The following is a 16,474-nucleotide window of genomic DNA, read 5'->3' as shown; positions in this document are numbered from 1 at the left end:
GTCTTCATGATAAATCAATAAATGTTCTGTTATTCAATGGCAACCACATAATAAAATTTAGTCCCTTTGCATTCTTTGCAACCCTATTGATGTATGATGCAGAAAGGTTTTTGGCATCTATTGAATCTGGACACCAGGCTTAGGCATTAACAGCAATAATACTAATAACATTTATCTGTATTTTACAGTGAGGTAGGGAGAGCAGAGAAGAGCATATACCACTGCTTAGGAAATTTTTCAGTCACCCAAGTCAAACAAATCCTTTAGTTATATTCCAATAACTAAATTGTTGTAATAAAACCAACAAAAGCAAACTTGCCTTAGCCCAGGCACCCTGCACCTTGCTTTCTGGAAACCTGAAAACTGCTCAAGTCACTGTAGCTCCCCATTTTGGCTCCTGCATACAGCTGCATTAAAACAAGTATTGTTATGTAGTGCTGGAGGCCACTTCCAAGGGTGAAACAAAGGCCACTGCTTTGTAAGAAGTTGCTTAAGTTTATAGCAGATATTTCTGAAGTTCTTGTTACTATTCAGAAGGTGGTGGCTATTTAACAGCCCACTAACYGAATTAGTCTCCAGTTTTGGTCTTTGAGCTCTACTCTGTGAATAAAAATTATAAAGAGAAGCAGTTCAAGCATGTTCCAGTATAGCTGCCACATTAAGACAGAGTCGATTGCATGCATTAATCTTTAATTAGCAGCATCAGAGGWACACTAATCTAGCATCAGCAGCTAGAGTACTGGACTAGCTACAAAAAGCCTTCATTCTAATCCTGGATCAGCCACTGGTTTGCTGTGCACCTCCCATGAGAGAGGGAAGAGCAACACCCCTCTAAGCTGTCCTTTTCCTTTATACCTTTTGTCTGCCTTACCATTTAYTTTTGTAATAGCTGTAGCAGGGGCACTTCCTGCATGGGCAAAAAAACTCCACTGTGGCTCTGCAGCGTTGGGTGAGGAGCCCAGCTGCTAATTGCAATTAACAGTGACATCAACAGAATCCAACCTGTCTCAAGATGCTTTTACATTTTTGGCATTTCTATAACACTCTATAACTTCTCTGTAAGCCAAAGAGGGGCAGCCTGCAGCAAGGAACAATAAAAGCACATACATTACTTCTAACAAGAGCATTATTTTGTGGAACCTTCCTTACTCACATAATTGCTATGCAAATCCCAGGCTGATGATGTATGAACTTGGCTTTTTTTCCAGTCAACCAACTTTACACATTGACTAGCCTCTTCAAAAGGGATGTTTCCCACTGAAAGACAGAATGATGCAGCCAGAACAGAGTTTATGCTTCTCTTTCATTAAGCTCTGTCACCTCCCTTTTGAGCTGCCTTAGATGAGCACATATGCTTGTCTCTTCTGCATTCCCMAAATTCCTCCTTTGCCAAATCTTGCTGTTTTCCCTCTGCAAGCACAACATCTCTGGAATCCAAGAAAGAAATTTCTTTTTCACATCCTTATCTCTAACTTTCTCTGAGTCCCCTCATCGCCTTCCTCACACAACAATACTATCACCACCATTAGTCTCCCACTCTTGCTAATGGGATGCATACCTTTATGGGATACAAATATTTATGGGATACATACTTTTATTTCTCCAGGTTTCTGATTCAGTCAGCATTTGCAAACCAAAAAGGCAGATATGTTCTATTTAGAGTGATATTGTATAATACTGTGCTATCCAATGACCTCAGCTTTTATCTCCTTTTGTCAACATGAAAGTTTGTTCTCTATTTGTTCTACACCCACCAATCTCCAGACACACATGAACACTCAGTCAAAGGTGTGCTGGAAAAGCACATGGTGTTTGTGGCCCATTTCCAGATGGTTCTGCTACCCCCCAGTAATCTCTCAACAATATTCTCTCTCCATCCACCAGCAGAGAGRCAGGACTGTACAGCTCAGTAGAAAGCTGAGGTTAAAGCAGAGCAATTCCTCAGCTCTCAAGGAGTGGCTTATCACTGTCTGTCCRCATTCCAGGACAACAAAACCTCTACTTCTCACACAACCAGCTTGCCTCAGGCTTGTCTTTGCATTCAGATATTTGGCTCTCCTTCCCCATGCTAGATAAAACACTCCCCAGAGGCAAAATTTTTTAGTAAGCACTTAGTCGCCTTTGATCTCAGAAGCAGCTGGTGCACAGCTGCTCCCCATTACTTTTGCAGCCCTCAGGAACCCTTTGCTTTTCCTGTCCTCCCTCACAGGCAGGCACAAAGGGCACGAACACCACCAGCAACCATCTTTCATTCTCAGGTAAAARCTTTTATCTCCTTTTCATGTGCCCTGCCCAATTCTTCCTCGAACTACTGCCCACCTGGCTCAGCCTTGGGTCTTCCCTCCTAAAGGAATCCCCAAATGTTTGAGCAATGCCTTCCTATTCCTCATCTCAGCAAGGGTCTCCTACGTGCTGGGGAGTCTCCTGGGGAGACACAGTACTCCATCTGACCTGGCAGATGGTAAAGGATAGGTTGCTATATCTCATTCCAGGAAAAAATATCCTCTTGGGTTCAGTTTTTTGCAAGAGCAAAGATGGGACTAAATTCCACCCCAAGTTGTTCTTCTCTGYGACTACAAAATCCAGCAAGCAGAGGAAAGGCTCTTCCTCTRGAKTCTGGATTGYCTCCTTAGAGGCAAATCCACCAAKGGACCTTGCTAGAAAGCATGGATCTYGTGTCACCTCACAGAGTCCAKGAGCGTACGAACTGCAGTGCCTATKAACAGCACAAGGTTTTTCAATTGTACTTTACACAGGTTTAAAGAAAACAAGGGAAAGCTAGAAACCAAYTCAGCATCTCAAGTTACACAATTCAGAAACAGCATTTTAATCCCTTCCTTAGCTGGAAAAGCCATTCGAAGCCATCACAAGCAGACAACCATAGACTGCAGGAAGCAGCACAAACAGGTCTRCCTACAACACTGACCTTTGAGAAATGCTTGCAGTCCATTGCCTGTGCAGACAGGAGGCAGAGATATCTACTGACCAATCTGCTGGCGTTTCCCTAGACATCCATTAAAACAAAGAAAAATTAACCTTAATACTCACATGCTGAGAAGTGAGAACTAAAATCCTTCTTCTCAGCTTGMCTTCCAGAATGGTCTCACTGAGGCAATCACTGTGTACCCAACAGCATTTCTGCAGGCACCTGCTCCACCAAGGAGCCCAACCTGCTCTTGCAACCAAGCACTCATTAGAAAAATCGCTTCACCTGGTGCTACTGCTGCCACCTCAGAGTCACGTCCCACAGCTGCTTCTGGGATCACTGTGGGAAGCAAACCCACCCATACAACAATCTTACTTCTGGGTGGCTTTTTTTTCCTGCCAAGCAGTATATATAACACTTGTTTGTATGCCTGTATACACACTGTTGAGGAAAATGTTTTACTGCTTTTTACTGGTAGAAAGATGTTCACATTCACTGGCCAACAGCAGCTCTGAAGCTACAARCTTCAATTTTTCATAAAAAATTAGGATTTTTGACTTGGTATTAAGAGTTTTTGCTACATGTGTAGCTTCCAGGAAAGCTCAAGCAAAAACTCAACCTTCTGATCAAGAAGAAAAAGGAAGATACTTTGTCTTTCATGAAAGTCTACAATGCCTCAATAGACACTTTCAAAAGCTGACTTTAGCCAACAGCTCAAGTCGTTCACGCTTAGGCAGTGATGAAACAATGCTTYAGTCAACCCTGTTAGGTTGCTTTACTGTGTGAGTCTATATCTGTACACGTAAGCTCTGCTCCTGGWAGCCTACCAGAAACATCTCACAGCAGCACAATTTTGAGAAACAACACCTGGATTTAGAAAAGTGTTGGCTGATTCATCAGAGTTGTGTTTTGTAAGACGTGAACCAAAACTTGAGCAGAAGGGGATTATGGTTAGTGGAGGTGTGTGATAGACAAATACCACCCCATAAATCATCAAGCATGATTCTCCTCACTGAAGAGAYAATAAACAGACAAAAGTAGAACTCATTTGCTTCCCATTTCTGCATTTCTGTGCCATTCACCCTGAATTTCCACTACAGCTTTCCCCCACTTTCCAGTACCAATCTGTCACTCCATCAAGTGAAAAACCTCAATTTTAGCGCTGCGTTGGTAGTTTAATGACACATACCCACTCCTTAAAACAAAACTCAAATCCTGCCTTCCCCAAAACATTATCCACCTTTCCATGGATTTCAATAGGAGTAACCTGGATTCTTTATAGCTGTCTATGCTCTCAGTATTACTGCTCATTGTTAATGAAACCTGTTTCACATCAAGTGCATTGTGTGAGGGCATGTCCACAGCTTTCTTCCCAGAAATGTGTCTGCAATAACATCAGAGTGAGATCTCAGCTCCATGAATTGCCCTGTAAGCAAGAACTGCATCCTACTTTTAAAAATCAAGATTGTGTGTGAGTGTGTGTGTGTGTGTGTGTGTGTAGGTCAATTAGGAAGCAAGCAGCAGATCTTTGCATCCCTGTCAGAAATGCACCTCTGACAACCAATTGTGATCTCAAAATCAGGGGCGCAGGTGAGTAAGCTTTCACTTTTTCCATGTTTAATGGGTGGTCCTTTCACTGCCACACACCTTCTCCTAACCTTAATTCTCCTAACACCTACCAAATCAGGGAGAACACATCATCCCATTTAATTTTTTCGCTAGCATGCAGGCTAGAATATCTTAAACAGTTATATGAAGCTTTTACTGATCTTTAATGTAAAGAAATAAAACACATAGTCCCAAAATAAGCCTTCCTGTCAAATACTTTAGGTAGCAATCTCTAAAGCTAACTCTCAAATTCCAAATTTGCTCCTGGAAAAGAGCACTACCTACAGCCAATTCCCAAGAAAAACTCTCGGAAACTTAACTTTTCTTAAAAGCTAGAACTGTGAAACTTTTCAGAAGGCACTGTATGACAGCGAAGAAACACAAATCCATTCCTTCCATTGGCTACAAATAACAAAAACATGTAACAGATTCTTAGTACTGAACCTGTTACATAATTACTTCTATAAAAAATATTTTATTAGTTTTCTATCAGTAACAAGGGTTATTAGAGAACTTCTTATGTGGACGTAGGTTTATGGAGGACAATCATCATAAGCTCCTACAGCCATCTGAAGCCAGTAGTCCAGATTTCTGAAAATGACAAAGTTGTACAAGTTCTCTCCTCCTTTGTGGAAACCATGTTCAACTTCTCTCCAGGAAACAGGGCTGTCCGCAAAGCCATGCACCGTTAAGGTCAGCCAATACGCCAGTTTTGGTTCACCAAAATAGCAACTGCAAGCAAGAAGATAASAAAATCAGTGATTATAATGGAACAGGCAGCACATTCAAGTCTRCAGTATAAAGCAAAGCAATCAAAGACACACTTTAGTGGAAATTTATTAACAGTTTAAAAACTCTGTTTWGTACACAATAAATATAAGAAAATACTCTATCAGAATACACAGGGGAACAAAGTAAGATTGACTATTATTCCTACCATAATTTTAGACATGGCAAACCTGCYATTTATAACAATTACAAAAAGTTCTAAGTTGTAAAGTAGCAGTTCTGAATTTCYTACAGCATGCACCGTCTTTCAGAAAACTGAACATTTAATCAGAACAATTGCTATCAGGGAAGAAAAAAAGGACATCTGAGGAGGTAACATAGTTGGGCTATGCTTGACACAAATACTTTTACCACCAGAGAGGAAATACATTACAAATAATCAAAACCAGATACTATCCACTCAACATTTAAAAAATGTAGGAGTACAGTACAGATGGTTTCTTAAAATTCTTAAAATGAGTGGAATATAAAACAGACTTTTTCAAATTCGAGGAATCCAGAATTGTTTATTATTTTTTCATAGCGATGTCAAGCTCCCAGCTCATTTCCTAATTAAAAAAAAGTCTTCATTTACATATTTTGCTATTTACCTCCAACTGAAAACAATTTAAAAGTGATTTCAAATATTAAGCAGTGTTTGAGTACAAGTGTTTTAGTAATGTGCTCCGGTCAGCCCTTACCACAGCTGCTCCAATAACTGAATAATCTTCTCAGGAATTATAAAGCCTGTGATTGTGCACAAAAAAGCTTTTTCCACCACTGTGTTGGGCTCAGGGCAGCAATAGGTTGATAAGAAGCTGGATGATTTGTTGTCTCTGGAAAAAAAAACCGAACAGTAAAGCAACTAAAATAAAAATACTTTAAATATTCTATAAGATGTTTTAGTAATCAAAACTTGTACCAAACAAGTAGTATCTATGTATATCATCTAAATTAATGCCAAAGTAACTAATGACCAAGCAATTAATACAAAAGATCTCATGGTGCTGTGGGTTAACCCAATAAGCACCCAAACACCACACAGCTGTTCACTTACTCACTCCCACCTAGAAACGAAAGGGTAATGGGAGAAAATGCATGGGTTGAGATAAAGACAGTTTAACAAGCAGAGGAAAAGTTGCACATGAAAGCAAARCATTAAAAGGAATTAATCTACTACTTCCCATGGGCAGGCAGATGTGCAGCCACCTCCAGGAAGGGCTTCTGACTTGAGAAGACCAACGCTGGGACTATGAACATTTCCCATGCACCCTTCCCCTAGCTTTTATTGCTGAGCATGTCACCAAATCCCAYGGTGTGGGATGTCCCTCTGCTCAGCTGGGGTCTGCTGTCCTGGCTGGGTTCCCTCCCAGCCTCCKGCCACCCCCAGCCTCCTCACTGGCAGGGCCATACAAGAGACAGAACAAGGCCCTGACACAGTGCAAGCCCTGCTCATCACAGCTAAAACATCCCGTTATCAACACTCTTGGTCATAAATCCAAAGCACAGCACCACAACASTTACTATGAAGAAAATTAACTCTRTCCCAGCCCAAACCAGTACACAYGGGTACCCCTAAAAATACAGATAAAGTCACTCAAGRCTTATAACAAACATTTAACTGTGTAACAGACTTCCCACTTGCATACAGTGTCTTAATTACTATTCAACTATTTATTAAAATCAATTGTGGCTTTCCTTACTTGAAACATTTTTAGAGATCAAACAAGTTCAAATACTTACAAGCTAACTTCATTCAAGACAGCACCCAGCCATTCAAAGAGTTCTTCTGTGCTGCAGGACTCCTCTGGCTTTCCTTGYAGATCATTACTTTGTAACACTGGACACTGCAAGTCCCTTAAGGTGCTGAATGTTATTTTTGGCTTCAGGGCYTGTATCTGGTTTTTTGAAAAGTATGACATCAATGTTGATCCCTCTGCACCTTAACAACACAGTACCACAAACAGCTGTTATGAAACTACTAAACAAAAGAACCAATGAATACATGAAAGATTCGTATRTAAATGCAAAAATTGCAGCATGAAACTGCTTACATGCTGTTAATCTATGGCAAAAGCCTTAGAATCTTCAGTTTCCTTATTTTCTTGGAAATAAAAGCTAGTGTAAGATTCAGCAATTTAGTACAGCTCAATAAATTTGTTATCTAACTACAAAGTGTAGATTTATCAATGGAAAATTTAAGCAGAATTAACTGGGTAAGTAAGAAAATGAGCTTATTAAGAAGAAGCAYGCAGAGTGTTCCTGAAAAAGAACAGATGAAATGGAGCAGGAATGTCATCCCAGAATGGCGTTTTCCCTGAATAATGGCAAAATGAGCACCTGACTGACTGCAGGTTTAAGAACAGATTCATCAATGATGCCAAGAGGAACTCTACGATAACCTGGAGCACAAGGACTGATGAGAGAGGAAAGGGGAGAGGGTAAAGAAACCAAAATATATACAAATGTCCACCACCCCTACCTGCCCCCCCCTTCACTAACTCTTCAAATGCAGTGTGGCTGCAAGAGTAAAATGTACCTTGATGGACATGTGGGAAAGTACTAGTAAGAGATCCAAAACAGCAGGTAAAATTCTAAAATCCTAACCTAGACAAAAAAAAAACCCCTAACCTAATTTTAACCCTAACCATATTTTAAATTCAGAGATACTAACCAACTTGCTTTTGAAGCACGAAGGTAATTGACATGGAATCAATCCTCCTATATTTCAAATTCCAGACAATGTGTGCTATTTTCAAAAAAGTAACAATGGATGTCTAGGAGACCCAGAAATAATACCTTACTTGTGAAAARTCTGAAGTGCAGAGCAACATTCAAATACCACAGAAAAGGCAGATATGTACAGCAGAAATTCAAGAACAGGGTAGAGTTCACTGAGRAACATTATATCTAAAATCTGCTATYAGAAAATATGGACTGCCTAAGCTCAGCCATATTTATGTCATCAAGGACAATCATTTTGGGGCAGTAGAAAAAGGACTGTTAAGCTGATCTTTTTTAGTCAGTCTTCAAAAAAACGCTGTCCAAGTTCCAAAGGGCACAGTGATGAAGACAGGCAGTCACTGAATTCTTCTTAATTTAGTATTTTAAACAGATATACTTAAGTCTGAAGAGTGCCAGAAGAGATATCTTCCTTACTTCCTATAGGCATTTGTTAGACTAACAGGTTCAAAGAAGGTATCATAATGCCGTAGAAATCCTTGTAAAATATACAGAATCATACATTTGATATGTCTGCTGCATATGGGAGCCTCAGCTATAGTCCAAAATGCAGGAAATCTCAAAGACTACAGTCAAGACCCTGACAGAACAATTCCTCTAGCTATAGCACAGCTTTCCATGTTAACTTCAACTAAGCTGTCAATGCTTTTCAGAGGCCACTGAATTTCATCCAATGAACATGTAGAATTGTGATAGAAATTACAGCAATAGAAAAAAGATTGTATTGCTTCTGTCACTAAAATCATGAGACACTCCACATTCCCTTTTCCTGTTCTTCTTAGTGCCAAAACCACAATGTGGGAAAATSTGGTATGAAAACCAAAAATCTTGCAGTGCTGGCCATAGCAAGAAACACCAGGTATCAGCAGAAAGGCTGAAAGCAGAATGTTCAGAGGACACAGATTCTCTCGACAAAACACAGCCCACTTTTTCCCTTCAAGCAGAATCTACACAATGTCTCAWATCTATTAATAAAAACCTATAAAAGTTTTATTTTTGTCAGTACTAAGGAACTAATAGTCTTTTGTGTGTTATGAGCACAAGATYCTTCCACAGAAAGGCATTCAGATTTAACTGCATATTCAGGAAATGATTGACCTGACCTGCTTTTGGGATGTAAAACAGTGAGGAAAAAAAATGCTATTCTTCCTGAATGCTGTTAACATGGGCAGCAGCAAACATAAGAAAAATGGTGGCCCTAGAGGCATTTTGCTCTCTGACCAGGGTCAATAAATCCAAGCAAGCTGCGCGTGAAGATCTGCCACCTCAGTTGGATTTATGWCACCATTTATGGTAGCAACAGCCTTCACTGTGACTCTTTCCTGAAGATTACAAGGTTGGGAATTGCATGCCTTTAAATAATTTCTGTATGACAAACAAGGAAGCATCCTTGTCATATGATTAGTACTTAGAAAGGGGGAGGGGAAACACAAAGGACTAAAGTGAAACATGGGACACTCTTAAAGGACTCTCCTGTAAGCAGATTGCATTTCTCTGATCAGTTAACTCCTTCTCAGACTTGTCTTGAAGAGCTGAGGAAAATGAACAACGTAAAAAAGAGATGGGAAACCATTCTCAGGGACCTTTCTAATATYCCTTCTCCCTAGTGTGGAGACTCAAAGCAGAACACCAAAAATTGCACATCTGTGATGARGAAAACCATGCTTTTCAGTACAAACACTTGCAGTTTTCATCAATTCTATGTAAATGCTACATACAGCCTGTTCTGAGGTATACAAACAACCGGGGACTTTGAAAAATGACCCTCAGAAGAGGAACAATACTTGACTACCAKAAGAAAAGATAGTGTAATTAGGAAACAGTAGATAAACAAATACTAAAAGATGATCTGAAACAATACAATTTCTTATAGCAACCTCTTACTTGGCTCCAACCTCAAACAAGTGCTTGAGAATAAAGTAATCAAAGAGCAAACTGTGTATCAGTGCACATGGCACATGATGGAAACAGGGACTCTGTACATGTCCTGTAACTAATAMGGAAATCAGAGCTCCCCATCTTAAGTATGCAGCCAGATATATAACTTATGTGTATTAATTAAAGAAAAAAACTCCATTGGTAATGATTATGCATGTCAAAAACTTATAAAGAAGGGGCAGCATCACCAAACAGGCAAAGTTTTGCCAGAAAGCCTGGGCAACATAGAGAAAGAAAATGAAGCAACTAATACATCTGCACTGAATCACCACCGTGTCCCTGAACTGAGATGTTCTGTGCATAGGGAGTAACACCCTCCCCATCCCAAACAAATTAACCAACCAAACAAAAAAATCCCACCCATACACATTTTGAATCTAACYTTTCCCTCCACTGAAAATGCATTTGGACAACCACTAGAAAAGAAGACTAAACAAAAAATATTAGGACTTCATGTCAGCTGCATTTTAGTTTTTAATTTAATTCTTATTACCTGTATTATACCAAGCCAKTAGGAAGTCAAATTCTAAAGGTTTCTTCTCTCTCAAGGCCCAAAGCACTCTGTTATAYTTTTTGCTCTCAGGGTGAAATCCAGCATCAGTCAAGTCAATAGTGATAACTGCAGAAAGTGCACAATAGCTATTGGAACTAAATTTAAATAAATTTTATTATTAACTTAGAAGAGCACAAAGAAACCAAAGATCATTAAACTTCCTTTTTACATATACAGCATCTTTACAAAGTATTTGATTATGTGAACATGACTCTTCCTTATATAAATAAGTATTCACCTCCCGCTGTCCTTATTTTGATATAATCTGGAATTGCCTCCTAGTGACTGGAGGAACAGATTCCTCTTGAAATGGTATTGACAGAAGTCCCTAAACAGTGCCTTAAAAATATCTTGGCAATTAGGCAAGCTATTAGCAGTAAAAAAATAAAGCTAGAATTTCTAACAAGTAAAGTCATGTATATAGCAGTGACACTTTTTCAACAGGTTGGTTTTTTTTAGGTGAATTGTTCCACGGATAATTTATATTTCTTTTTCAAATGGAAATTTCCTGATATATTTTGACAATCAGAATSGTAAAATAATGTCCCATTTTGCCAAAATACTTATTAGTGATAACAAGTTTCCTCCCCTATAGTTTTTATATAACTATACTTATGTACTGCTGCAAGTTCCAATACATTTGAAATGGCATAGCTCACATTTGGTTTTTTTCCATTTACTAGAAAGACAAATTAACAAAAATCATACTCAAGAATCTCCTCTGCAGATGTTAAAAAACTGTATTTTCCAAGTGTTTGGTAAATGGAGACTACTATTTTAAATGTGTGAAACATAGTACAATCTTCCCTTTCAAGCAAGCAGTCTTGGGTGAGGCTCTTCACTGAATTTGTACAGTGCGCATATTTTAAATATCTCCTTAGTCAGTTTATTGTTTTTTGATTTAAATTGTAAGGTATGGACACTATGCAGAGTATGCAAGAATTCTTGAGTCATACGTTACTCCAGTATAAACAAGACAATGAGAACCYCCAAAATAAAAAATTTCGTAGAGTACTGAAAAGATTACGTATTTGTAATACGTAAAGCTGCTTTACTACTTCRAAAAAAAGTACTTTTTTACTTCAGGTAGTCCTTGTATTTGCATCTGGAAAAATATAATGTAGACAATAACTAATTTTGTGAAAGGAAAGTTTCAACATCCTAACAAGGTGCTTCTTAACTAAGCCCTGTTAACATAAATCATACTTACTATATCTCATTACTTTTTTGCCTGAATACTGAGAAGGGCGACCTTGCAGTCCAAGTTCCTCATAAGTATCCTTATCCACTGACAGAATTAGTTTTCCTATAAACAAAACAAATTTTAATAATCTTCTATTTGGTTCCCTTTGAAGTCTTTGGAGAACCATATACCTTTTACAACATTAGCTTCAGATCAATGGTATTACTAACGTAATGCAGACTCCTTAGTTCCAGTTAAATGGATTACCAGATTAATCCTTAAAAAAAAAAGGTTATAACTCAATTATTTTTTATCAAAGAGGTCTTGTGAACTAGAGTAAGAAAAGTGTAATACTATTCCTGAGATGATGATAGCTTTTTTACTACTCAGTTCATTGTCTCCATCTTTCCCCCACTCACCCCCAGCACTTGCTGTTTTATTAGCTCAGCACTACATTACACAAGGGCCTGATTTAGTAAACTGATGTAGTAATTCATGCTCAACATGCACTGCTCAACTAAATAAACAAAAGCAGTTCCTCCAAGTCCAGTGGGACTACTCACATTGAGTAAACCATGCTTGTTAGTGATGAGCTGATACTTGCTGGAACTGTTCTGCTTCTGTGCTCATAAACCAGATCTGGCTGCTGCTGCTGCATGGTACAGAACTTCACACAACAGCTCTCTACCACAGTCTTTGGGTTCTGCTGCACAAGCAACAGCACAGCACAGAACACAAGCAAATAAGGCTGCTGCTGAGGAGTCCAGACAATGACATCACCAGGAACTGTAACACTGTCTCTGCCACAGCTGTGCACAGCTTGTAACAGCTGTATCACACAAACTCAATGGCTACCAAGTATCCACAACCACAGGACTGTGCTAACAGACACATAAAATAATTCTTCTGAAGAATCTGAATTTACTCATGTCTTATGGGCACCTGCCATACTACAGCTTCTTAGGTAAGGGCAGATAGACTTTTTTGGTTTTTTTGTATTTCTATTTTCTTTTTTTTTTTTGTATTTCTATTATATCTTACATACCATTAAACAGAAATAAGACAATGTAATTGACGCGCAAAATAGCTTCACTTTCTCACCTRAGATGTGGGATGTTTTATGATGTCTTGCCATAAAACTGACGGAAGTGAAGAGGACTTCTAACATGTTACATAGTTCTGAGGGAATCACAGAATCCTCACAGAATCCTCAAATGGTTTGGGTTGGAAGGGATATTAAAGATTATCCAGTTCACCCACCCTACTGCTGGSAGGGACATCTTTCACTAGGCCAGGTTGCTCAAAGCCCCATCCATCCTAGCCTTGAACACTTCTAGGGGTGGGGCATCCACAATTTCTCTGGACAACCTGTTCCAGGACCTCATCACCCTAACAGTAAAGATTTTTTTTTTCAAATGTCCAATCTAAACCTACCCTCTTCCAGCACTCAAACCATTCCCCCATGTCCTATTACTACTTTCTCTTATAAAAATTTCCTCTATCATTCTTTTTCAAGCCCCCTTTAGGTACAGGAAGATGCTCTAATTCTTCCCAGAGCCTTCTCTTCTCCAGGCTGAACAATCCCAGCTCTCAGCCTGTCTTCATAGACAGGTGATCCAGCCCTGTAAGCAYCTTTATGACCTCCTCTGGACTTGTTCCAGCAGGTCCACACCCTTCCCATGCTGGGGACCCAGAGYTGGATGAAGTACYCCAGGTRGGGTCTCATGAGAATAAACACTTAATACTTTAAAACTGTTCCTAAGCAGTGCTGATAACTTTCTTTTTTTGATACAAATTCTGTCTTAAAGACAGAAACAAGAAGTTGGAATGAAATGTTTTMACAAAAATAATCCCCTGTAGCAATTGCAATTATGGTTGAAGCATTGACAATCTGATTTTACTTAAATTAAGCTGATTTTTGTTTTTTAATTTCCTTTAGATGCAATAAATAATTTAACAGCATGAATGAAAAAAGAGTTAAAATTATTTTTTTTTCCAATTCACATATATTTCTAATGAAGTTGGCAAGTACAGTAAGCATTATTTCCAATTTACATCATTCCAAATTTAAAAAAAAACAGAAACAACCCAGACCACAATCGACATGTATTACTAAAACTGAAACAAATTCCCCATACCATTTGGTAGCAGAGCTGCAGTATTATCTTGATCAATTTTTGTCTTATAGGTAAGTGCGTAGCATGAACCTTTAACAGTAAAGCAGAAAAACATGAGATTAGACAGCCTGTAAAGACAGACACAACAACATCAACAATTCACTTCAAGATAACCAAGCATGCCAAATACCATCTGAATCAYTCCTGTTTTCAYCAACTWAMTTTCTTCCACCTTCTCAAGCAAAATAACATTGCTGTTATTTTTATAAATCCTGTGCTGGCAATATTTTAAAGGACCTGTAATAGGGATAACATTAACAATATGCCCCAATATGAAGACATTTTCTTTCCTTCTACCTGTGACTCTCCCAGTCAGCAAATGGAAAACCCAATTTTTTTCCCAGACATATTTCCACTACCACACAAAAACAAGGTGGAAGACACTAGCATAACAAAATATATTTTGTTGCATTATCTGCCACTAACCAATTCTGTTTATTAAAATACAAATCTCAGATCCTGTGAACTCTGTGTATTGCTTCCAATACTCTCAGTATTGTTTCCATAATGCTGCTAGCATAAAAACATTCATAAGATTGAAAGAAATAAGAAAAGAGTTCCACATTTACCAAGTAATGGATCTCTTATTCTCCAGTTTCATCTACATACTCATTGTTCTTCTCTCTTTTCCCTATAAATTTCTTTTTGTCTCTCTGGCCATTAGCTGAAGGGTACAACAGCTATCATAAGCTAAAGGGGAGGGCCCTGCTAGATGAAAACAGCATGGTCAGATTATACAACCATGAGTTGGTTGGGSAGAGGTTGTATGTTCACATCCATTTCACTCTTACTGGGTAAGGACGAGCTGTCACAGCTCTGTTAGCGAAAAATAAAAAATAAGGAAGCATATTTTTCTCTTGCCTGCTGTGGAACACAGCTCAACACAGCTCCGTGTTGAAGTATGAAGGAATAAGAAAGGGAGAAGGAAGATTTCTACAGGAATCTGCATAAAGATGAGTGTAGAAGAAACAGGTGTGAAGATACATGGAAGCCCTCTTGATAGCTGGCTTTCAGAATTGAGATGGAATAGGGAGAAATTTATAAGGAACAATCACAGGAGTTTTGGAGTTTTGTGAGTGCAAACAAATGTTGTGACACATGACAAAGCAGAAAAAGGCATATAAACAAATTCATGCAGAATTTGCTTAGTACTTTTCCTCCTTTAAAATACTTTACAGAATAAATAAGACTATTAAAAATATGACTGTGCTATAAGAAAAGTACATTACTTCTGCACTTGTTCTGTTCTGATTTCCTCCTTACCTTTCTTCACAAAAGCATCAATGAATTCCTGAGTGGCCAATTCATGGACAGGTAAATTCCTCACCAGGTAGTACTCTCCAATATCTGCAATTGTGCTTTTCAGCACTTCGGGTAGCATGCCACATTCCGGGATCAAAAAAGACACCTATTAGGAASACATTTGTAATGTAAATACTATCTCAAAATCTGTTCTGGAAAAAMCTCAATCCAACCAAACAACAAGAAATACAAAAGAAAACGTCTATATTTCAACGACGTAGGTATAGTATATCAAAATGASATGAAAAATGTATCAGGCTATCAGGTATCAATAATATCAGTTCTTCAAAATATATCAATTTTCATAGTCTCTAGGTATACCAAATACATTATTCGGTGATTTGACTTTTGTTTATTCAGTTTGGATTCTTTTCACCTTTTTTCTATACAATCGCATTTGATGTGTTATGTAAATACATGATCTTACTCATCATGGATCAACAGAAGATCTTGTTTCACATCATTATACATTTAGTTTGATGCCACACCRGAACACCTCCTTCAGCCCTTGCTGGAGTACTTGTCAAAGTAGTTGTAACCAAAAAACGTAATCTAAGCTTTTCTTTATTCTTAGTGGAAAAGCAAAGACCAAAWTAGAATCTTTAATTTAGCTTTTGCTTAAAACCTTTCCTGTACATTTTCCATAGATCAAGAGAACCCTGAAGTCTGGCAGMCCAGGGAAAACTAGGTAATATATGGCAAATAACGCATGAGCAAGTACGAAACTTTCCAGGCAGCATAAAGGTCTGTCCCCTTGCTTCTCCCTCCATCCATCAGAACACTTATTTACCAAAGCTCTTGGAGAAGAGGTACGGATCTTCCTTGGCACACATGTTCAAAAGARGGAAGGACTGACAAACGAGCTGCCTGCCACCCAGTAGAAAGCTTTCTGATTAGCTGCTAAAAAATGTCTCAGAAGTCAGAAATAGTTAACAATTAGCTCAGAGAATTACATGGAATGAAAAGGGCATTATGAAACAGRGTCCTGCCTGATTGCTGCAAAATGTGGAATACATAAAAATTTTCTTAAGGAAGGATGTTCTTTGATGTTTGATCTTTGTTCACTTTCACRGCTAATCAACAARAAGGGAGATTTAATCCGWGAAACAGAGTACAGCTAACAAACTCTAAGTGAAATCYAGGTGTCATTGTTAAAGTTTAGGGCTGGACATGCTTCAGTGACCTCAAACCMAGGGCAAAGTTAACAAAGYTTGGGGAGAAGGATGTACCACTGATAGTGGGCAGAAAACATGCAGGATTTTTTCCACAAAGACACT

At 38.6% G+C, this 16,474-nt stretch overlaps 1 protein-coding gene across 1 annotated transcript in view; it reads right to left on the bottom strand.

The window, feature by feature from the left end:
* Positions 1–4,937: 4,937 nt before the first annotated feature.
* RPP40 (ribonuclease P/MRP subunit p40) overlaps positions 4,938–16,474 on the bottom strand; it is a 12,455-nt gene continuing 918 nt past the window's right edge. The window contains exons 2-8 of the mRNA XM_057369142.1: positions 15,159–15,303; positions 13,857–13,925; positions 11,746–11,841; positions 10,476–10,601; positions 7,046–7,244; positions 6,004–6,138; positions 4,938–5,266 (exon numbers count right to left, since the gene is read on the bottom strand). Coding sequence (XP_057225125.1) covers positions 5,068–5,266; positions 6,004–6,138; positions 7,046–7,244; positions 10,476–10,601; positions 11,746–11,841; positions 13,857–13,925; positions 15,159–15,303 — 969 coding nt within the window. The 3' untranslated portion in view covers positions 4,938–5,067. The remainder of the gene's footprint in view (positions 5,267–6,003; positions 6,139–7,045; positions 7,245–10,475; positions 10,602–11,745; positions 11,842–13,856; positions 13,926–15,158; positions 15,304–16,474) is intronic.

The sequence above is a fragment of the Malurus melanocephalus genome, unplaced genomic scaffold (genome assembly GCF_030028575.1).
Source record: "Malurus melanocephalus ecotype Western Australia unplaced genomic scaffold, MMel_1.1 scaffold_103, whole genome shotgun sequence".
Taxonomy (NCBI): Eukaryota; Metazoa; Chordata; class Aves; order Passeriformes; family Maluridae; genus Malurus; species Malurus melanocephalus.
This window is presented reverse-complemented; position numbering and strand designations above follow the sequence as displayed.